The sequence below is a fragment of the Bombina bombina genome, chromosome 7 (assembly GCF_027579735.1).
Source record: "Bombina bombina isolate aBomBom1 chromosome 7, aBomBom1.pri, whole genome shotgun sequence".
Taxonomy (NCBI): Eukaryota; Metazoa; Chordata; class Amphibia; order Anura; family Bombinatoridae; genus Bombina; species Bombina bombina.
Window position 1 is genome coordinate 183,247,498 of NC_069505.1, and position 25,399 is coordinate 183,272,896.

General features: G+C 40.5%; 1 protein-coding gene across 1 annotated transcript in view; it reads right to left on the reverse strand.

Annotated features, from left to right (window-relative positions):
* BEST1 (bestrophin 1) overlaps positions 1-25,399 on the reverse strand; it is a 107,813-nt gene that overhangs the window by 13,627 nt on the left and 68,787 nt on the right. Inside the window, exons 4-8 of the mRNA XM_053720462.1 lie at positions 10,271-10,425; positions 6,865-6,942; positions 6,313-6,465; positions 6,143-6,223; positions 2,722-2,873 (exon numbers count right to left, since the gene is read on the reverse strand). Of these exons, the coding sequence (XP_053576437.1) occupies positions 2,722-2,873; positions 6,143-6,223; positions 6,313-6,465; positions 6,865-6,942; positions 10,271-10,425 (619 nt within the window). The remainder of the gene's footprint in view (positions 1-2,721; positions 2,874-6,142; positions 6,224-6,312; positions 6,466-6,864; positions 6,943-10,270; positions 10,426-25,399) is intronic.

Genomic DNA, 25,399 nt, shown 5'->3' on the forward strand with positions numbered 1-25,399 from the left:
TATTAAAAGAATATAAATATGTCATCAATATACCTCACAGCATGTTCATTAGGAGGAGGAGGAGGTGGTCTACATAAAAACATATTATCTTATACTTAGTTTATACTCCATCATGCTCATTGTGCTGTCATCAAATGGAATCAATATCCCTTAACCCCTTAAGGACAAGGCCATTTTTCAATTTCTTTCCCTGAAGGACCAGGGCTATTTTTAAATTTCTGCGGTGTTTATGTTTAGCTGTAATTTTCCTCTTACTCATTTACTGTACCCATACATATTATATACCGTTTTTCTCGCCATTAAATGGACTTTCTAAAGATACCATTATTGTCATCATATCTTATCATTTACTTTTAAAAAAATGATAAAATAGGAGGAAAAAATGAAAAAAAAAACACTTTTTCTAACTTTGACCCCCACAATCTGTTACACATCTACAATCACCAATAAACACCCATGCTAAATATTTTCTAAATTTTGTCCTGAATTTAGAAATACCCAATGTTTACATGTTATTTGTTTTTTTTTTCAAGTTATAGGGCCATAAATACAAGTAGCACTTTGCTATTTCCAAACCACTTTTTTTTTTCAAAATTAGCGCTAGTTACATTGGAACACTGATATCTTTCAGGAATCCCAGAATATCCATTGACATGTATATATTTTTTTTTAGAAGACACCCCAAAGTATTGATGTAGGCCCATTTTGGTATATTTCATGCCACCATTTCACCACCAAATGCAATCAAATAAAAAAAATTGTTCACTTTTTACCAAATATTTTCACAAACTTTAGGTTTCTCAGTGAAATTAATTACAAACAATTATGGCATAAATGGTTGTAAATACTTCTCTGGGATCCCCTTTGTTCAGAAATAGCAGACATATATGACTTTGGCGTTGCTTTTTGGTAATTAGAAGGCCGCTAAATGCCACTGCGCATCACACGTGTATTATGCCCAGCAGTGAAGGGGTAATTAGGGAGCATGTAGGGAGTGTCTAGGTTAATTTTAGCTTTAGTGTAGTGTAGTAGACAACCCCAAGTATTGATCTAGGGCCCATCTTGGTATACTTCATGCTACCATTTCACCGCTAAATGCGATCAAATTAAAAAAAACGTAAAATTTTTCACAATTTTAAGTTTCTCACTGAAATTATTTCCAAACAACTTTTGCAAGTAATAGCAAACATGATTGTAAATGCTTCTCTGGGATCCCCTTTGTTCAGAAATAGCAGACATATATGGCTTTGGCGTTGCTTTTTGGTAATTATAAGGCCGCTAAATGCCGCTGCGCACCACACGTGTATTATGCCCAGCAGTGCAGGGGTTAATTAGGTCATTTGTAGGGAGCTTGCAGGGTTAATTTTAGCTTTAGCGTAGAGATCAGCCTCCCACCTGACACATCACACCCCAGGATCCCTCCCAAACAGCTCTCTTCCCTCCCCCATCCCACAATTGTTGCCACCATCTTAAGTACTGGCAGAAAGTCTGCCAGTACTAAAATAAAAGGTGTATTTAAAAAAAATAAAAAAAATGTATAGCATATTTACATATGCAGCTGTGTAGGATCCCCCCTTAGCCCCCAACCTCCCTGATCCCCCCCCCAAACAGCTCTCTAACCCTCCACCTCTAACTTACTGGGAGCCATCTTGGGTACTGGCAGCTGTCAGTACCCAGTTTGCAAATAAAAATGTTTTTTTTTTTTTTTTTTCCCCTTTTTTCTGTAGTGTAGCTCCCCCCACAGACCAATCCCCCACCCACTCCCAGATCCCTTACATTTACTTTCATTAGGGATTTTATCCCCCCTTACTGTCACTTATATAAAATGTTTTTTCTGTAGTGAAGCGGTTCCCACCCGCTCCCTCCCCGTGCACGTGCGTGCTCCCATGCGCGCTCCCGACAACCCCGCCCCCTCTCTCTTCAGCCTTTCATCGATGGCCGCCCACCGCCTCCCACGTCAGCTCCCACCCACCAACGATTGCGGCCATCGATGTTGGCGCAGAGAGGGCCACAGAGTGTCTCTCTCTGCATCGGATGGGGGAAAAATGTTATTGCAGGATGCCTCGATATTGAGGCATCACTGCAATAACCGTAAAGCAGCTGGAAGCGATCAGGATCGCTTCCAGCCGCTTTAATCCCCAAAGTCGTACAGGGTACGTTGCTGGTCTTTAAAGACCAGGTTGTGTGCGACTTACCCTGTACGACTCGTGTCTTTAAGGGGTTAAGGGACATTGTACACTAGATTTTTATTTTCATAAATGTTTTGTAGATAATCTATTTATTTAGCCCATTTCGGGGTGTTTTTGTAACAATGTATAGTTTTGCTTATTTTTTTAATAACATTGGGGCTTGGTTAGGAGTCTGAAAATCAGCACACAATTTTAGATGTATACGGATGTATATAGATTCCTGCGGCTTCTGTTTGTATAATCTGTCTTTTCATATGCGGGGAAGGGGGAGTGTCTGCTGTTCCTTTTTTCCCAGCCCCTTTTACTAGATGTCCCAGCCTAACCTCATCAACAGTGCTAAACTGGGAGCTTCTAAGTAAGTTTTAAAAGGCTTTATACTGGATCTTTAGATCAGTATCTTTGCATATTCTTCTTTATAGTAGTGTCTATTACATGCAGGTATATGAAAATTGATTTATACTGCCCCTTTAAGACTGAACAGCAGATCATTACAAATGAGTACAGTGATACAAGGCAGAATGGATGCTCTCACCTTAGGTCAAAGGCAGAGCCCTGGAAGGATGGTCTGCGAGTCTCTGCAGTGGATGCTGTGTATGGGGGTTGTGGGTCTGAATCGTTCCAATACAAATCCTTTTCGAGGGGCGGCACATCTTGGTGCATCTCATCTACAGCGAGCAGCGACACCTGGAGAGGAAAATAACCGGTGAAACTGCCTGTTCCAAGGAAAATGCACAACACAGCTTTCAATCTATGTATCAAGATATAGGGGTGAGGAGGAAACATTTGTGGTGGTGGAAATAGAATACATCTAAATTTCAGGAAACAAAATCTTCCTTAAAAGGACATTAAACTCAATAGATTATTTTTCACAAAATGTTTAATTAAGGAAAATAAAATAAAATATACAGTCATTATTTATTTAGCTTTTTGCTGTAAAATACCTCTAAAATACCTCTAAAACGTTTTCCACTCCTCTATCATGCTAGTATAGTATGGTGGAATTTACCTATCCCTGTAACTTTCTATATTTTAGTTTGAGTCAGTTTATTGCCATCTTCCCCTCCTGAAAAAAAAAGAAATGTGGAAGCCCATGTACATGGACAATGAAAGAGGAGATGTCTGAATTAGGGTCCCTAGGTGGCTTTTTAAATTCCACATGCACCAAGACCATGTCATAATAGGCTGTGTGGTACCTTTCAACAAATACAGCCCTTCTCTTCACTCACATTTTCTTCATTTGAAGCACACATGATTCGGTTATTCTCTCCCCTCTCTATACGTGTTGCAGTCATATACCGCCCCCTTGGCTCCCCAACTCAATTTTTAGATCACTTTGCTGCCTGGCTTCCTTATTTCCTTTCCTCAGACACCCCTGCCCTCATTCTTGGCAACTTCAACATCCCTCTTGACAATCCCACTGCCTGCTCTGCAAAACAACTTCTTCAACTCACTTCCTCTTTCGGCCTGTCACAATGGACTGATTCTCCCACTCACAAAGATCGTCATTCCCTTGATCTGATTTGCACTATCTCAAATTTAACAAACTTCCCATTTCCTCTCTCTGACCATCATCTCCTAACTTGCAACATCACTTCCCTACCTACAACTCCCCCTCCCTCTACCCCTCACACCAAACTTCACAGAAGCACTAAGTCATTAGATCTGCAACAGCTCGCTAGCTCTCTCAAACCTCTCCTCTCATCCATCACCTCCTTTTCGTGCCCTGACCAATCTATCTGCAAGTATAACTGCACCCTTATAGCTCTGAAACCACACTCTCATCCTCAGCCCTGGCATACTCCTCTGACACGGTACCTACGCAGATGTTCCCATACTGCTTAGCGACACTGGAGGAGTTCAGCTGACTTTCTTTACTACAAGTTCATCCTGAACTCCTACTATTCTGCCCTTAATGTCTATAAGTAACAATACTTCTCTAATCTCCTCTCTTCTCTTTCCTCTAACCCAAAACGTCTGTTCTCCACGTTCAATACTATTCTCCGCCCACCCCCACCTCCTAATACAACCTCTCTCTCAGCTCAAGATTTTGCCAGCCACTTCAATAACAAAATTTACTCCATCAGAAGTGAAATCAGCTCTCAACATACTACCAATCTCCCATCCCCTCAAAAGCTCATAATCATCCAAAACCCAAATATCCAAAAATGCAGCCCCTGTTAATGAGGATGAAGTTTCTGCCCTTATACTGTCCTCCCACCTCACTACCTGTCCCCTTGACCCCATCCCCTCACAGCTACTCCCCTCCCTCTCTTCTACCCTCACCCCCATACTCACACACATTTACAACCTCTCCCTCAGCACTGGTATATTTCCCTCATCTCTAAAACATGCACTGGTCACACCTATCCTCAAAAAACCTTCCCTCAATCCAACCTCCCCATCCAACTACAGCCCTATTTCCCTACTCCCTCTTGCCTCAAAGCTCCTCGAAAAGCTAGTATACGCACGTCTATCCCATTTCCTTACACTAATCTCTCTTCTTGACCCACTGCAATCTGGATTTCATCCCCATCACTCTACAGAGACAGCAATTGTCAAGGTTACCAATGACCTACTTACAGCAAAATCCAAAGGCCACTTCTCTCTGCTTATCCTCCTTGACCTGTCTGCAGCCTTTGACACTGTTGACCACCCTCTTCTGCTCCAAACCCTCCAATCCTTCGGCATTGGCAACACAGCTCTCTTGTGGTTCTCTTCCTATCTGACTAACCGTACATTTAGTGTAGCCTTCTCCGGAGCATCCTCTGTCCCGTTACCACTATCTGTTAGGGTACCTCAAGGCTCTGTCCTCGGTCCCCTTCTCTTTTCAAACTACACGTCATCATTAGGTTCCTTAATAAAGTCCCATGGGTTTCAATATCATTTGTATGCCGATGAAACCCAAATCTACCTCTCTGCACCAGACCTACCTCCTTCCTTACTAACCCGTGTCACTAACTATCTTTCTCATATCTCATCTTGGATGTCCTCTCACTACCTTAAGCTAAATCTCTCCAAAACTGAACTCCTTATTTTTCCCCCTTCTTCCAATGTCTCCACCCCCAAAATTTCTATAATTGTTGATAATTCCATCATTACTCCTACCCCGCATGCCCGATGTCTTGGGGTCACACTTGACTCAGATCTTTCCTTCACTCCTCACATTCAGTCCTTGGCTAAAGCCTGCCGCTTCCACCTTAAAAACATCTCTAAAATTAGACATTTCCTTACACAAGATACAACCAAGATTTTAATCCACTCTCTCATCCTTTCCCGTCTCGACTACTGCAACTCCGTCCTTTCTGGTCTACCAAGCTGCCGCATAGCTCATTTACAATCCATTATGAATGCCTCTGCCAGGCTCATCTTCCTTACTTGTCGCTCTTCATCTGCTGCACCTCTCTGCTAATACCTTCACTGGCTTCCTCTTGCCTCTAGGATTAAACACAAAATCCTCACTCTGACATACAAAGCTCTTAACTGCACTGCTCCCCCCTACATTTCAGAACTTGTCTCTCTTTCCCGTCCCCTTCGATCAGCTCAGGATCTCCTCCTCTCTTGTTACTTCCTCACATTCCCATTTACAGGACTTCTCCAGACTGGCCCCCATCTTGTGGAACTCCCTGCCTCGCTCCACAAGACTCTACCCTAGCTTTAACAGCTTCAAGCGCTCCCTAAAAACTCTACTTTTCAGGGATGCTTACAACCAACACTTACCTTTCCTAACTCCATTGCTTTCCCCTTGAACCCATTAGAATGTAAGCCTATGAGCACAGCTGTTTGCAAATCGCCTTCATAAGAGCTGACTGCAACAGTGAAACTCTCGGCAGGGCCCTCTACCCACTTGATCCCTACAAAAGCTATCCTGTATACCGACTATGTTTACAGCGCTGTAGAATATGCTGGCGCTCTACAAATACCTGATAATAATAATACTTTCATTCCAAGCATACCTGAAGGTTCCTGTCAATAAGCCAGTTGGTTTCAAAGTCATCATCATCTTGTCCAAAAGGGTTAATTAGCTGCTCAGCCACCTGCAGATAAAGAACAACATAGGTGAGCTGGTCATCAGGATATCTGGGCTGGAATATGGGAGAAATACTGAACCTTTGAATTTACTTACTTTTAACCAGCCTGCGTAGAAAAAAAACTGAAGCAAAGTAAAGACTGGGACATAGAGGTCCAGATCATGTCCAGGGTATCCTCTCTGAGGATCTAGGAACTGACGACCAATCAGACAAGCTAGGAAAAAGCTGTACACTGCCACTGTCACCACCTATGGCAAATCACAGAAAGAATGAGACAACAAGAGAATACAGGAAGTGAATAAGCCAAATTATGTCTGGTAAGTGAAAGGGCAGGAAAAATATGCATTATAGCAAAAGTGTGTCCTGTAAATAGACAGTAAGCTTCAATTTATGTTATGGATTTAAAAGGAAAAAAACTCATCAAATGTGTCTTTAAATCCCTTTAAATTTAAAAACAAAGGTTCAATTGCCTATTCAGAGATTTTTTTTAGAAAATTAACTGAAGTTTGGGCACTTTTCCAACATGGTTCACCAAATCTGAAGTTGTCCAATAGACAGAAGAACAGGCACGTAATAGAAAGTAAAATGGTCCAGGGAGTGGAATTCACAACTGCAGTAGCCTGTTATAATACGCTGTGACATCTGACCTGGGTGTACACCAGCGGGATGCTGATCCAGTCGTAGCCATAAAGTCTCCCACACTGTGTGCGCAGAGAATTCAGCTCCTGGGGGGAAATGATCACATTGTATAACACATGTCACTAATGCTAAAAGGAACAAGGAAAAAGTCATGTTATTAGAGTCCTAAATTTAGATATTACTAAGATACTCATGAGGTGAAACGATGCACCAATCACTGACCTCAATTCCAGTCTAAACTTCCTAACATTCCATTCAACACTTCCCAACATTCTCCAGAGGCCAATGTGAGGGAAATTTGTGAGTGGTGTCAAGGGCAGAAGTCAGCAACCTTGGCACCCCAAATGTTTTAAACTACATTTCCCATGATGCTCAGACAGCTAGGCTAAAGAGTGTCTCAGCATCATGGGAAACATAGTTCCAAAACATCTGGGGTGCCAAGGTTGCTGACCCCTGGTCTAGGGGTTTTGTGGGAGTCATGGATTTAAAGTGGGTGGGGTTGGGCTGGCTCTGAGTGTGACTGAGCTTTAGGCAGATTAGGGGCAGCCACCGTTTTACTTTGGAAACTGATACATTTACCGTAAAGGGGAAGCTGTGGGAGGGACAGTTCTGAGATTGTGACAATCCCGCAGTATGCAGGACATTTGAGACCGCTGTAATCTGCAATCTTCTCAGTCCATTCTATGTAAAGTACTATACGCCCCATACATTGCATTGGGATAATAAGACAACAGGATCCATATTAGATAACACTTTTTCAGCTGAGAGTGTTTTTATTTAGCACTGGATTTCCGATTAACATCAGTATCAGATTCAGCAGCTTCCGTTGTCCTCCAGTATGGCTTGTAGATGAGATTTGGTGCTAAATAGTGCACAGAAATAATCTACTAAATGATATCTCACTGTAGTGTACAGTTAGGGGTCTATTTATGAAGCAGCGTATGCTCCCTCAGACCCACTCCGCTTCAGTTTCGGCTGAAGCGGAAGTTAAGAAGCAGCGGTCCTAAGACCGCTGCTCCTTAACTCGCCCGCCACCTCTAAGGTTGCGGACAGCAATCCACCCGATCTCATACGATCAGGCTGATTGACACCCCCTGCTAGCGGCCGATTGGCCGTGAATGTGCAGGGGGTGGTATTGCACCAGCAGTTCAGAATAACTACTGGTGCAATGATAAATGCAGACAGTGTATGATGTCGGCATTTATCGATGTGCGGCAGACATAATTCACTATATCAGATCATGTCTGTCCGCACATTAATAAATGGACCCCTTATTCTCTTGATCAGCTGCTTGGACATAGCACAGAACTTCATCCCCTTTGCTGGGCCACAAATTTAATTAAAGGAACAGCCTACTCCAGAATTGTTATTGTTTAAAAAGATAGATAATCCCTTTATTACACATTCCCCAGTTTTGTGTAACTCACACTGTTCTATTAATACACTTTTTACCTCTGTGCTTACCTTGTATCTAAGCCTCTGCAGACTGCCCCCTTATCTCAGTGCTTTTGACAGACTTGCATTTTAGCCAATCAGTGCTGACTCTACAGGAGTGAGCACAATGTTATCTATATGACACACATGAACTAACACCCACTAGCTGTGAAAAACTGTCAAATGCACTTGAGATAAGGGGCAGCCTTTAATGGCTTCGAAATTAGCATGAGTCTACCTAGGTTTAGCTTTCAACTAAGAATACCAAGACAACAAAGCAAATTTGATGATAAAAGTGAATTGGAAGTTGTTTAAAATTACATGCCCTATCTCAAACATGAAGTTTAATTTTGACTAGACTGTCCCTTTTTTTTCAGCATTAATGGTCAATTATTTAACATTAGTAGCTGAGCAATAACCCAACACTGATCCTAACCCTGACAGCAGACACACCTAAGCAAAAGGAGTACACACACCTCTATTTTATCCCCTATTGCACACAAACTCTCGAAGGCACAGCTTGATTGTGATTATTCTTTAGTTGCCCACAGTAGCAGCAGAATCGTAACTACTTAGCAAACATCTAAATAAGCCATATAGAGCTAAATCACAAGTAGACCTGTCTGCTAGAGCAATAACTTCGCTAGAATTAAGATTTTTGCGCTAGTTGGGTTGCGCTCATATTACAAGTTGAAAGTAAACTGTTTTTTGCTCTAGCGGTAAATAATCATCACAATTAAGACAAATCACGGCTTGAACTATCTTGCTTTGCATGTAATGAGTTTATCTCATATATTAGTTTCACCTTTTAAGTTGCATTAGTGAAATAAATGAACTTTTGCATGATATTCTAATTTATTGAGTTTCACCTGTATATAGTCTGCCACTAATAATTAATTAAATGGATAAAATGGACTAAATTCAGTTAAATTTAATTAAATTAACTTGAATAAGATGGAGTAAAGTTAAATTCTTAACTTTCCAATAAAGTATATTCCATATTTAATTAGTGACTGTACTTTATCTATATTTTACATCAAAGCATATATCAATATACATGAATAAAGTTGCATCATATGTGTAGGATAATGTGATAAGCACCTCTAGAAAGGTATGGTCTAACATTCACTCATGTTACTGTGCACAACAAACCAAAGCTACAAATAAAAATAAATATAAATAGATAAAAGTGAAAGGACACAACCCACTGTTACACTTAAGATATATCACGTCATATATGGTAAACCCTTATGTATTCAAAACTAACAGATGTGATGCATATATTGGAAAAGATACATATACATATAACTGGACATATATATATAAATAGATATAAGAGCCCACATATAGAAACAAATACATGTATATGTGTGTATCTCTCAATCTACTTGACAGCAAAAGGCTCTAATGCACTTATATATATGTCTATATATATATATGAGTACATTTGTATTTATGTGTTTATATGTGCATATATGTTTGTAAATACCTATATATACATATAAATACATAAATACATATGTACACACACACACATATATATATATATATATATATATATATATACAGTACATCATTAGACATGTATATGTATGTATCTCTATGTTAAAGCACTTTGGCAGCTTTTTTTTTCTAACACCCGAGATCTCATATCATAACTTTTTTGTGTAATATTTTTTTTAAACATTTTTTATTAGACGGTGATATTATAAGTGTACTTTGTAATATATTTTTGAAGTGTTTTGTGCAACTTGTTATTTTCGCCAAACATTTAACTCTGAAATTGCGGTAATGATTCTAGCGTAAATCCCGATTTTGCTCACTAGATCGTGTTTACTTTCAACTTGTAATACGAGCAATAAGCCCCATAAGTGCAAACCCTAGCGATATACCCCTTATCGCTATGGTGCAAACAAGTGCGCTCCACTTGTATTCTAGCCCATAGTGTATTCACATTGCTTATTATTCTCATAATCTCACTTTCAGGATCAGCTGCAGAACCACATTGTCCCGGATTCTTCCTTCGGTCCTTGCGGTCACTGCCAGATTTGCAAACCAGACACATGGAATCCAAAATTTGTTGTGAGAAGAAACCAGACTATCAAACTTCAAGTGCTCAGCAGGTGTCATGAAACCTGGGGAAGAGGTATATATATATATATATATATATATATATATATATATATATATATATATATATATATATAAATAGTTTTGACAGGTAGGAATATATATAAAGATGTGTAAAGGTTTGATAGAAGAACCATGCATAGGAACATAGGAGCATGCAGATGAGATATTGGGGCCTATGTATCAAAGGTCTTGCGGACCTGATCCTCGCTGAATGCGGAGAGCAATACGCTCTCCGTATTCAACATTGAACCAGCAGCTCACAAGAGCTGCTGGTGCAACTCCGCCCCCTGTAGACTCGCGGCCAATCGGCCGCCAGCAGGGAGGTGTCAATCAACCCGATCGTACTTGATCGGGTTGAATTGTGGAGATTCCTGTCCGCCTGCTCAGAGCAGACGGGCAGGGTTATGGAGCAGCAGTCTTTAGACCTCTGCTTCATAACTGCTGTTTCTGGTGAGTCTTCACCAGAAACACGGGCCCACAAGCTCCATACGGAGCTTGATAAATGGACCTCATAGTTTTGACAGTCAGTACTCTATATAAAGATGGACTTCATTTTGACAGAAGGGACAATAAATAAAAAATGTGTTCAATTTTGACAGTGTAGGGCTGTATATAAAGTATAACCACATATAGAGAAGGGTATAGTTTTGAAAGGTAGGTTTATATATAAAGACAGAATAACCACAAGTAAAGATGTATGTAGTTTCTTTCATGTAATTGGCAAGAGTCCATGAGCTAGTGATGTATGGGATATACAATCCTACCAGGAGGGGCAAAGTTTCCCAAAGCTCAGAATGCCTATAAATAGACCCCTCACCACACTCACAATTCAGTTTTACAAACTTTGCCTCCTATGGAGGTGGTGAAGTAAGTTTGTGCTAAGATTTCTACGTTGATATGCGCTTCTCAGCATTTTGAAGCCCGGTTCCTCTCAGAGTACAGTGAATGTCAGAGGGATGTGAAGGGAGTATCACCTATTGAATGCAATGGTTTTCCTCACTAGAGATCTATTTCATAGGTTCTCTGTTATCGGTCGTAGAGATTCATCTCCTACCTCCATTTTCAGATCAACGATATACTCTCAATTTACCATTACCTCTACTGATAACTGTATCAGTACTGGTTTGGCTATCTGCTATATGTGGATGGGTGTCTTTTGGTAAGTATGTTTTCATTACTTAAGGCACTCTCAGCTATGGCTTGGCACTTTATGTATTTATATAAAGTTCTAAATATATGTATTGTACTTATATTTGCCATGATTCAGGTTTCAGTATATTTCCTTTTGCAGACTGTCAGTTTCAGCGAGGGTGCGAAATGCCAAAGTATATTGCGTCATTTTTGGCGCGAAATTACGTTCGATGATCTCTGACAGTGCAAGGGGTTTGGAAATCTCAAGAGGCGAGATTACCAATCAATATTTTGGAACTCCATGCGATTTTCAGGGCTTTTCAGATTTGGCCTCTGTTGAAGAGAGAACCGTTCATTTGTTTTCAGACAGACAATATCACAACTGTGGCATTTGTCAATCATCAGGATGGGACTCATAGTCCTTAAGCTATGAAAGAAGTATCCCAGAAACTTGCTTGGGCAGATTCCAGCTCCTGTCTAATTCTGTGGTTCATATCCCAGGTATAGACAATTAGGAAGCGGATTATTTCAGCTGTCAGACTTTACATTCGGGGAGTAGTCCCTCCATCCAGATGTCTTTTCTCAGGTTGTTCAGATGTGGGGTCTTTCAGAAATAGATCTGATGGCTTCTCATCTAAACAAGAAACTTCCTAGGTACCTGTCCAGCTCCAGGGATCCTCAGGCGGAAGCAGTGGATGCGTTGACACTTCCTTGGTGTTTTCAACCTGCTTATATTTTTCCCGCCTTTAGTTTTTCTTCCAAGAGTGATCTTCAAAATCATCATGGAGCAATCGCTTTTGCTGCTGGTGGCTCCAGCATGGCCTCAAAGGTTTTGGTATGCGGATCTTGTTCGGATATCCAGTTGCCAACCTTGGCCATGTCCATTAAGGCTGGACCTTCTGTTTCAAGGTCCGTTTTTTCCCATCAGGATTTCAAATCTGAAGGTATGGAAACTGAACGCTTAGTGCTTAGTCATAGAGGTTTCTCTGACTTTGTGATTAATACTGTGTTGCAGGCTCGTAAATCTGTTTCTAGAAAGATTTATTATCGCGTTTGGAAGACTTACATTTCATGGTGTTTCTCTCATAAATTCTCTTGGCATTCTTTTAGAATTCCTATAATTTTACAGTTTCTTCAGGATAGTTTGGATAAGGGTTTTGTCTGCAAGTTCCTTGAAGGGACAAATCTCTGCTCTTTCTGTTTTATTTCACAGGAAGATTGCTAAGCTTCCTGATAGTCACTGTTTTGTTCAGGCTTTGGTTCAAATCAAGCCTGTCATTAAATCAATCTCTCCTTCTTGGAGTTTTAATTTGGTTTTAAAGGCTTTACAGGCTCCTCCATTTGAGCCTATGCATTCTTTGGACATTTAAATACTTTCTTGGAAAGTGTTGTTTCTTTTGGCCATCTCTTCTGCTAGAAGAGTTTCTGAATTATTTGCTCTCTCTTGTGAATCTCCTTTCTGATTTTTCATCAGGATAAGGCAGTTTTGCGGACTTTATTTAAATTCTTATCTAAGGTTGTGAATTCTAATAATAGTAATAGAGAAATTGTTGTCTTTTCCTTGTGTCCTAATCCTAAGAATACTTTGGAGAGATCCTTACATTCTTTGGATGTGGTAAGAGCTTTGAAATATTATGTTGAAGCTACTAAAGATTTCAGGAAGACTTCTAGTCTATTTTTTATCCTTTCTGGTTCCAGGAAAGGTCAGAAGGCTTCTGCCGTTTTCTTTGGCATTGTGGTTTTGTCTCATCACGCTTATTTGGAGTCGGGTCAGGCCCCGCCTCAGAGGATTACAGCTCATTCTACTAGGTCAGTCTCCACTTTGTGGGCTTCAGTTGATCAGATTTGCAAAGCAGCAACTTGGTCTTCTTTGCATACATTTACTAAATTCTACCATTTTGATGTATTTGCTTCTTCGAAAGCAGTTTTTGGTAGAAAAGTTTTTCAGGCAGCTGTTTCAGTTTGATTCTTCTGCTTATGTTTTAATTTTTTCCTTTCATTTTTGAGAATAAACTTATATTTGGGTTGTGGATTTATTTTTTTCAGCGAAATGGCTGCTTTTATTTTATCCCTCCCTCTCTAGTAACTCTTGCGTGGAGTTCCACTTCTTGGGTATTGCTATCCCATACGTCACTAGCTCATGGACTCATGCCAATTACATGAAAGAACTTACCTGATAAATTAATTTCTTTCATATTGGCAAGAGTCCATGAGGCCCACCCTTTTTATGGTGGTTATGATTATTTTGTATAAAGCACAATTATTTCCAAATTCCTTTGGTGATGCTTTTTACTCCTTTCTTTTTCACTCGACTACTTGGCTATTCATTAAACTTAATTGTGGGTGTGGTGAGGGGTGTATTTATAGGCATTTTGAGGTTTGGCAAACTTTGCCCCTCCTGGTAGGATTGTATATCCCATACGTCACTAGCTCATGGATACTTGCCAATATGAAATAAATTAATTTATCAGGTAAGTTCTTACAAAAATTATGTTTTTTTAAAGTAGAGCCGTATATAAAAACAGGATACACATTTGAAAAGCTGGACCATTTATTAAAGTGATTATAAACTTTACATGTTTTAAAATCAGGTCTGGAATCTAAGTGGTATTTTCCAGGGTCTTTAATTTATCACTTCTAATAAAGATAGATATAGTTGTGACAAACAGGACAATATATCATGATATATAAAGGTGAGTGTTACCCTTGTGTGATGTAGAATGTTATATAGGGATCACTGTATCACTTATTACTGCAGCTATTTACTGCTGAGTGTTATCCTTGTGTGACCTAGAATGTTATATAGAGATCACCCTATCACTTGTTACAGCAGCTATTCTCTGCTGAGTGTTACCCTTGTGTGACCTAAAATGCTATATAGCGATCACCCTATCACTTGTTACTGCAGCTATTCTCTGCTGAGTCTTACCCTTGTGTGACCTAGAATGTTATATAGGGATCACCCTATCACTTGTTACTGCAGCTATTCTGTGCTGAGTGTTACCCTTGTGTGACCTAGAATGTTATATAGGGATCACTCTATCACTTGTTACTGCAGCTATTCTGTGCTGAGTGTTACCCTTGTGTGACCTAGAATGTTATAAAGGGATCACCCTATCACTTGTTACTTCAGCTATTCTGTGCTGAGTGTTACCCTTGTGTGACCTAGAATGTTATATAGAGATCACCCTATCACTTGTTACTGCAGCTATTCTGTGCTGAGTGTTACCCTTGTGTGACCTAGAATGTTATACAGGGATCACCCTATCACTTGTTACTGTAGCTATTCACTGCTGAATGTTACCCTTGTGTGACCTAGAATGTTATATAGAGATCACCCTATCACTTGTTACTGCAGCTATTCACTGCTGAGTGTTACCCTTGTGTGACATAGAATTTTATATAGAGACCAACCTATCACTCGTTGCTGTAGCTATTCACTGCTGAGTGTTACCCTTGTGTGATGTAGAATGTTGTATAGAGATCACCCTATCACTTGTTACTGTAGCTACTCTGTGCTGAGTGTTACCCTTGTGTGACCTAGAATTTTATACAGAGACCACTTTATCACTTGTTACTGCAGCTATTCTGTGCTGAGTGTTGCCCTTGTGTGACCTAGAATGCTACATAGGGATCACCCTATCACTTGTTACTGTAGCTATTCTGTGCTGAGTGTTACCCTTGTGTGATCTAGAATGTTATATAGGGATCACCCTATAACTTGTTACTGCAGCTATTCTGTGCTGAGTGTTACCCTTGTGTGACCTAGAATGTTATATACATGGAGTGCAGAATTATTAGGCAAATGAGTATTTTGACCACATCATCCTCTTTATGCATGTTGTCTTACTCCAAGCTGTATAGGCTCGAAAGCCTACTACCAATTAAGCATATTAGGTGATGTGCATCTCTGTAATGAGAAGGGGTGTGGTCTAATGACATCAACACCCTATATCAGGTGTGCATAATTATTAGGCAACTTCCTTTCCTTTGGCAAAATGGGTCAAAAGAAGGACTTGACAGGCTCAGAAAAGTCAAAAATAGTGAGATATCTTGCAGAGGGATGCAGAACTCTTAAAATTGCAAAGCTTCTGAAGCGTGATCATCGAACAATCAAGCGTTTCATTCAAAATAGTCAACAGGGTCGCAAGAAGCGTGTGGAAAAACCAAGGCGCAAAATAACTGCCCATGAACTGAGAAAAGTCAAGCGTGCAGCTGCCAAGATGCCACTTGCCACCAGTTTGGCCATATTTCAGAGCTGCAACATCACTGGAGTGCCCAAAAGCACAAGGTGTGCAATACTCAGAGACATGGCCAAGGTAAGAAAGGCTGAAAGACGACCACCACTGAACAAGACACACAAGCTGAAACATCAAGACTGGGCCAAGAAATATCTCAAGACTGATTTTTCTAAGGTTTTATGGACTGATGAAATGAGAGTGAGTCTTGATGGGCCAGATGGATGGGCCCGTGGCTGGATTGGTAAAGGGCAGAGAGCTCCAGTCCGACTCAGACACCAGCAAGGTGGAGGTGGAGTACTGGTTTGGGCTGGTATCATCAAAGATGAGCTTGTGGGGCCTTTTCAGGTTGAGGATGGAGTCAAGCTCAACTCCCAGTCCTACTGCCAGTTTCTGGAAGACACCTTCTTCAAGCAGTGGTACAGGAAGAAGTCTGCATCCTTCAAGAAAAACATGATTTTCATGCAGGACAATGCTCCATCACATGCGTCCAAGTACTCCACAGCGTGGCTGGCAAGAAAGGGTATAAAAGAAGAAAATCTACAGACATGGCCTCCTTGTTCACCTGATCTGAACCCCATTGAGAACCTGTGGTCCATCATCAAATGTGAGATTTACAAGGAGGGAAAACAGTAAACCTCTCTAAACAGTGTCTGGGAGGCTGTGGTTGCTGCTGCACGCAATGTTGATGGTGAACAGATCAAAACACTGACAGAATCCATGGATGGCAGGCTTTTGAGTGTCCTTGCAAAGAAAGGTGGCTATATTGGTCACTGATTTGTTTTTGTTTTGTTTTTGAATGTCAGAAATGTATATTTGTGAATGTTGAGATGTTATATTGGTTTCACTGGTAAAAATAAATAATTGAAATGGGTATATATTTGTTTTTTGTTAAGTTTCCTTACTAATTATGCACAGTAATAGTCACCTGCACACACAGATATCCCCCTAAAATAGCTATAGCTAAAAACAAACTAAAAACTACTTCCAAAACTATTCAGCTTTGATATTAATGAGTTTTTTGGGTTCATTGAGAACATGGTTGTTGTTCAATAATAAAATTAATCCTCAAAAATACAACTTGCCTAATAATTCTGCACTCCCTGTAGGGATCACCCTATCACTTGTTACCGTAGCTATTCTGTGCTAAGTGTTACCCTTGTGTGACCTAGAATGTTATATAGGGATCACCCTATCACTTGTTACTGTAGCTATTCTGTGCTAAGTGTTACCCTTGTGTTACATAGAATGTTATATAGGGATCATACTATCACTTGTTACTGCAGCTATTCTGTGCTGAGTGTTACCCTTGTTTGACCTAGAATGTTATATAGGGATCACCCTATCACTTGTTACTGTAGCTATTCTGTGCTGAGTGTTACCCTTGTGTGATCTAGAATGTTATATAGGGATCACCCTATCACTTGTTACTGCAGCTATTCTGTGCTGAGTGTTACCCCTGTGTTACCTAGAATGTTATATAGGGATCACCCTATCACTTGTTACGGCAGCTATTCTGGGCTGAGTGTTACCCTTGTGTGACCTAGAATGCTATATAGGGATCACCCTATCACTTGTTACTGCAGCTATTCACTGCTGAGTGTTTCCCTTGTGTGACCTAGAATGTTATATAGGGATCACCCTATCAGTTGTTACTGTAGCTATTCTGTGCTGAGTGTTACTCTTGTGTTATATAGAATGTTATATAGGGATCATACTATCCCTTGTTACTGCAGCTATTTACTGCTGAGTGTTACCCTTGTGGGACCTAGAATGTTATATAGGGATCACCCTATCACTTGTTACTGTAGCTATTCTGTGCTGAGTGTTACCCTTGTGTGATCTAGAATGTTATATAGGGATCACCCTATCACTTGTTACTGCAGCTATTCTGTGCTGAGTGTTACCCCTGTGTTACCTAGAATGTTATATAGGGATCACCCTATCAGTTGTTACTGTAGCTATTCTGTGCTGAGTGTTACTCTTGTGTTATATAGAATGTTATATAGGGATCATACTATCCCTTGTTACTGCAGCTATTTACTGCTGAGTGTTACCCTTGTGGGACCTAGAATGTTATATAGGGATCACCCTATCACTTGTTACTGTAGCTATTCTGTGCTGAGTGTTACCCTTGTGTGACCTAGAATGCTATATAGGGATCACCCTATCACTTGTTACCGTAGCTATTCTGTGCTAAGTGTTACCCTTGTGTGACCTAGAATGTTATATAGGGATCACCCTATCACTTGTTACTGTAGCTATTCTGTGCTAAGTGTTACCCTTGTGTTACATAGAATGTTATATAGGGATCATACTATCACTTGTTACTGCAGCTATTCTGTGCTGAGTGTTACCCTTGTTTGACCTAGAATGTTATATAGGGATCACCCTATCACTTGTTACTGTAGCTATTCTGTGCTGAGTGTTACCCTTGTGTGATCTAGAATGTTATATAGGGATCACCCTATCACTTGTTACTGCAGCTATTCTGTGCTGAGTGTTACCCCTGTGTTACCTAGAATGTTATATAGGGATCACCCTATCACTTGTTACGGCAGCTATTCTGGGCTGAGTGTTACCCTTGTGTGACCTAGAATGCTATATAGGGATCACCCTATCACTTGTTACTGCAGCTATTCACTGCTGAGTGTTTCCCTTGTGTGACCTAGAATGTTATACAGTGAGTGCAGAATTATTAGGCAAGTTGTATTTTTGAGGATTAATTTTATTATTGAACAACAACCATGTTCTCAATGAACCCAAAAAACTCATTAATATCAAAGCTGAATAGTTTTGGAAGTAGTTTTTAGTTTGTTTTTAGTTATAGCTATTTTAGGGGGATATCTGTGTGTGCAGGTGACTATTACTGTGCATAATTATTAGGCAACTTAACAAAAAACAAATATATACCCATTTCAATTATTTATTTTTACCAGTGAAACCAATATAACAGCTCAACATTCACAAATATACATTTCTGACATTCAAAAACAAAACAAAAACAAATCAGTGACCAATATAGCCACCTTTCTTTGCAAGGACACTCAAAAGCCTGCCATCCATGGATTCTGTCAGTGTTTTGATCTGTTCACCATCAACATTGCGTGCAGCAGCAACCACAGCCTCCCAGACACTGTTCAGAGAGGTGTACTGTTTTCCCTCCTTGTAAATCTCACATTTGATGATGGACCACAGGTTCTCAATGGGGTTCAGATCAGGTGAACAAGGAGGCCATGTCATTAGATTTTCTTGTTTTATACCCTTTCTTGCCAGCCACGCTGTGGAGTACTTGGACGCGTGTGATGGAGCATTGTCCTGCATGAAAATCATGTTTTTCTTGAAGGATGCAGACTTCTTCCTGTACCACTGCTTGAAGAAGGTGTCTTCCAGAAACTGGGAGTTGAGCTTGACTCCATCCTCAACCCGAAAAGGCCCCACAAGCTCATCTTTGATGATACCAGCCCAAACCAGTACTCCACCTCCACCTTGCTGGCGTCTGAGTCGGACTGGAGCTCTCTGCCCTTTACCAATCCAGCCACGGGCCCATCCATCTGGCCCATCAAGACTCACTCTCATTTCATCAGTCCATAAAACCTTAGAAAAATCAGTCTTGAGATATTTCTTGGCCCAGTCTTGATGTTTCAGCTTGTGTGTCTTGTTCAGTGGTGGTCGTCTTTCAGCCTTTCTTACCTTGGCCATGTCTCTGAGTATTGCACACCTTGTGCTTTTGGGCACTCCAGTGATGTTGCAGCTCTGAAATATGGCCAAACTGGTGGCAAGTGGCATCTTGGCAGCTGCACGCTTGACTTTTCTCAGTTCATGGGCAGTTATTTTGCGCCTTGGTTTTTCCACACGCTTCTTGCGACCCTGTTGACTATTTTGAATGAAACGCTTGATTGTTCGATGATCACGCTTCAGAAGCTTTGCAATTTTAAGAGTGCTGCATCCCTCTGCAAGATATCTCACTATTTTTGACTTTTCTGAGCCTGTCAAGTCCTTGTTTTGACCCATTTTGCCAAAGGAAAGGAAGTTGCCTAATAATTATGCACACCTGATATAGGGTGTTGATGTCATTAGACCACAACCCTTCTCATTACAGAGATGCACATCACCTAATATGCTTAATTGGTAGTAGGCTTTCGAGCCTATACAGCTTGGAGTAAGACAACATGCATAAAGAGGATGATGTGGTCAAAATACTAATTTGCCTAATAATTCTGCACTCCCTGTATAGGGATCACCCTATCAGTTGTTACTGTAGCTATTCTGTGCTGAGTGTTACCCTTGTGTGATCTAGAATGTTATATAGGGATCACCCTATCACTTGTTACTGTAGCTATTCTGTGCTGAGTGTTACCTTGTGTGACCTAGAATTTTATATAGGGATCACCCTATCACTTGTTACTGCAGCTATTCTGTGCTGTTACCCTTGTGTGACCTAGAATGTTATATAGGGATCACCCTATCACTTGTTACTGCAGCTATTCTGTGCTGAGTGTTACCCTTGTGTGACCTAGAATTTTATATAGGGATCACCCTATCACTTGTTACTGCAGCTATTCTGTGCTGTTACCCTTGTATGACCTAGAATGTTATATAGGGATCACCCTATCACTTGTTACTGCAGCTATTCTGTGCTGAGTGTTACCCTTGTGTGACCTAGAATTTTATATAGGGATCACCCTATCACTTGTTACTGTAGCTATTCTGTGCTGTTACCCTTGTGTGACCTAGAATGTTATATAGGGATCTCTCTATCACTTGTTACTGCAGCTATTCTGTGCTGTTACCCTTGTGTGACCTAGAATGTTATATAGGGATCACCCTATCACTTGTTACTGCAGCTATTCTGTGCTGAGTGTTACCCTTGTGTGACCTAGAATTTTATATAGGGATCACCCTATCACTTGTTACTGTAGCTATTCTGTGCTGAGTGTTACCCTTGTGTGGCCTAGAATGTTATATAGGGATCACCATATCACTTGTTACTGCAGCTATTCTGTGCTGAGTGTTACCCTTGTGTGACCTAGAATGTTATATAGCGATCACCCTATCACTTGTTACTGTAGCTATTCTGTGCTGAGTGTTACCCTTGTGTGATCTAGAATATTATATAGGGATCACACTATCAGTTGTTACTGTAGCTATTCTGTGCTGAGTGTTACTCTTGTGTTATATAGAATGTTATATAGGGATCATACTATCCCTTGTTACTGCAGCTATTTACTGCTGAGTGTTACCCTTGTATGACCTAGAATGTTATATAGGGATCACCCTATCACTTGTTACTGTAGCTATTCTGTGCTCAATGTTACCCTTGTTTGATCTAGAATGTTATATAGGGATCACCCTATCACTTGTTACTGCAGCTATTCTGTGCTGAGTGTTACCCCTGTGTTACCTAGAATGTTATATAGGGATCACCCTAACAGTTATTACTGTAGCTATTCTGTGCTGAGTGTTACCCTTGTGTGACCTAGAATGCTATATAGGGATTACCCTATCACTTGTTACTGCAGCTATTCACTGCTGAGTGTTTCACTTGTGTGACCTAGAATGTTATATAGGGATCACCCTATCAGTTGTTACTGTAGCTATTCTGTGCTGAGTGTTACCCTTGTGTGATCTAGAATGTTATATAGGGATCACCCTATCACTTGTTACTGTAGCTATTCTGTGCTGAGTGTTACCCTTGTGTGACCTAGAATGTTATATAGGGATCACCCTATCACTTGTTACTGTAGCTATTATGTGCTGAGTGTTACCCTTGTGTGATCTAGAATGTTATATAGGGATCTCCCTATCACTTGTTACTGCAGCTATTCTGTGCTATTACCCTTGTGTGACCTAGAATGTTATATAGGGATCACCCTATCACTTGTTACTGCAGCTATTCTGTGCTGAGTGTTACCCTTGTGTGACCTAGAATTTTATATAGGGATCACCCTATCACTTGTTACTGTAGCTATTCTGTGCTGAGTGTTACCCTTGTGTGGCCTAGAATGTTATATAGGGATCACCATATCACTTGTTACTGCAGCTATTCTGTGCTGAGTGTTACCCTTGTGTGACCTTGAATGTTATATAGGGATCACTTGTTACTGCAGCTATTCTGTGCTGAGTGTTACCCCTGTGTTACCTAGAATGTTATATAGGGATCACCCTAACAGTTGTTACTGTAGCTATTCTGTGCTGAGTGTTACCCTTGTGTGACCTAGAATGCTATATAGGGATCACCCTATCACTTGTTACTGCAGCTATTCACTGCTGAGTGTTTCCCTTGTGTGACCTAGAATGTTATATAGGGATCACCCTATCACTTGTTACTGTAGCTATTCTGTGCTGAGTGTTACCCTTGTGTGGCCTAGAATGTTATATAGGGATCACCATATCACTTGTTACTGCAGCTATTCTGTGCTGAGTGTTACCCTTGTGTGACCTAGAATGTTATATAGGGATCACTTGTTACTGTAGCTATTCTGTGCTGAGTGTTACCCTTGTGTGACCTAGAATGTTATATAGGGATCACCCTATCACTTGTTACTGTAGCTATTCTGTGCTGAGTGTTACCCTTGTGTGACCTAGAATGTTATATAGGGATCACCCTATTACTTGTTACTGCAGCTATTCTCTGCTGAGTGTCACCATTGTGTGACATAGAATGTTATATAGGGATCACCCTATCACTTGTTACTGCAGCTATTCTGTGCTGAGTGTTACCCCTGTGTTACCTAGAATGTTATATAGGGATCACCCTATCACTTGTTACGGCAGCTATTCTGGGCTGAGTGTTACCCTTGTGTGACCTAGAATGCTATATAGGGATCACCCTATCACTTGTTACTGCAGCTATTCACTGCTGAGTGTTTCCCTTGTGTGACCTAGAATGTTATATAGGGATCACCCTATCAGTTGTTACTGTAGCTATTCTGTGCTTAGTGTTACTCTTGTGTTATATAGAATGTTATATAGGGATCATACTATCCCTTGTTACTGCAGCTATTTACTGCTGAGTGTTACCCTTGTGTGACCTAGAATGTTATATAGGGATCACCCTATCACTTGTTACTGTAGCTATTCTGTGCTGAGTGTTACCCTTGTGTGATCTAGAATGTTATATAGGGATCACCCTATCACTTGTTACTGCAGCTATTCTGTGCTGAGTGTTACCCCTGTGTTACCTAGAATGTTATATAGGGATCACCCTAACAGTTGTTACTGTAGCTATTCTGTGCTGAGTGTTACCCTTGTGTGACCTAGAATGCTATATAGGGATCACCCTATCACTTGTTACTGCAGCTATTCACTGCTGAGTGTTTCCCTTGTGTGACCTAGAATGTTATATAGGGATCACCCTATCAGTTGTTACTGTAGCTATTCTGTGCTGAGTGTTACCCTTGTGTGATCTAGAATGTTATATAGGTATCACCCTATCACTTGTTACTGTAGCTATTCTGTGCTGAGTGTTACCCTTGTGTGACCTAGAATTTTATATAGGGATCACCCTATCACTTGTTACTGTAGCTATTATGTGCTGAGTGTTACCCTTGTGTGATCTAGAATGTTATATAGGGATCTCCCTATCACTTGTTACTGCAGCTATTCTGTGCTGTTACCCTTGTGTGACCTTGAATGTTATATAGGGATCACCCTATCACTTGTTACTGCAGCTATTCTGTGCTGAGTGTTACCCTTGTGTGACCTAGAATTTTATATAGGGATCACCCTATCACTTGTTACTGTAGCTATTCTGTGCTAAATGTTACCCTTGTGTGGCCTAGAATGTTATATAGGGATCACCATATCACTTGTTACTGCAGCTATTCTGTGCTGAGTGTTACCCTTGTGTGACCTAGAATGTTATATAGCGATCGCCCTATTACTTGTTACTGTAGCTATTCTGTGCTGAGTGTTACCCTTGTGTGATCTAGAATATTATATAGGGATCACACTATCAGTTGTTACTGTAGCTATTCTGTGCTGAGTGTTACTCTTGTGTTATATAGAATGTTATATAGGGATCATACTATCCCTTGTTACTGCAGCTATTTACTGCTGAGTGTTACCCTTGTGTGACCTAGAATTTTATATAGGGATCACCCTATCACTTGTTACTGTAGCTATTATGTGCTGAGTGTTACCCTTGTGTGATCTAGAATGTTATATAGGGATCTCCCTATCACTTGTTACTGGAGCTATTCTGTGCTGTTACCCTTGTGTGACCTTGAATGTTATATAGGGATCACCCTATCACTTGTTACTGCAGCTATTCTGTGCTGAGTGTTACCCTTGTGTGACCTAGAATTTTATATAGGGATCACCCTATCACTTGTTACTGTAGCTATTCTGTGCTAAATGTTACCCTTGTGTGGCCTAGAATGTTATATAGGGATCACCATATCACTTGTTACTGCAGCTATTCTGTGCTGAGTGTTACCCTTGTGTGACCTAGAATGTTATATAGCGATCGCCCTATTACTTGTTACTGTAGCTATTCTGTGCTGAGTGTTACCCTTGTGTGATCTAGAATATTATATAGGGATCACACTATCAGTTGTTACTGTAGCTATTCTGTGCTGAGTGTTACTCTTGTGTTATATAGAATGTTATATAGGGATCATACTATCCCTTGTTACTGCAGCTATTTACTGCTGAGTGTTACCCTTGTGTGACCTAGAATGTTATATAGGGATCACCCTATCATTTGTTACTGCAGCTATTCTGTGCTGAGTGTTACCCCTGTGTTACCTAGAATGTTATATAGGGATCACCCTAACAGTTGTTACTGCAGCTATTCACTGCTGAGTGTTTCCCTTGTGTGACCTAGAATGTTATATAGGGATCACCCTATCAGTTGTTACTGTAGCTATTCTGTGCTGAGTGTTACCCTTGTGTGATCTAGAATGTTATATAGGGATCACCCTATCACTTGTTACTGTAGCTATTCTGTGCTGAGTGTTACCCTTGTGTGACCTAGAATGTTATATAGGGATCACCCTATCACTTGTTACTGTAGCTATTATGTGCTGAGTGTTACCCTTGTGTGATCTAGAATGTTATATAGGGATCTCCCTATCACTTGTTACTGCAGCTATTCTGTGCTATTACCCTTGTGTGACCTAGAATGTTATATAGGGATCACCCTATCACTTGTTACTGCAGCTATTCTGTGCTGAGTGTTACCCTTGTGTGACCTAGAATTTTATATAGGGATCACCCTATCACTTGTTACTGCAGCTATTCTGTGCTGAGTGTTACCCTTGTGTGACCTAGAATGTTATATAGGGATCACCCTATTACTTGTTACTGCAGCTATTCACTGCTGAGTGTCACCATTGTGTGACATAGAATGTTATATAGGGATCACCCTATTACTTGTTACTGCAGCTATTCACTGCTGAGTGTCACCATTGTGTGACATAGAATGTTATATAGGGATCACTTGTTACTGTAGATATTCTGGGCTGAGTGTTACCCTTGTGTGACCTAGAATGTTATATAGGGATCACCCTATCACTTGTTACTGTAGCTATTCTGTGCTGAGTGTTACCCTTGTGTGACCTAGAATGTTATATAGGGATCACCCTATTACTTGTTACTGCAG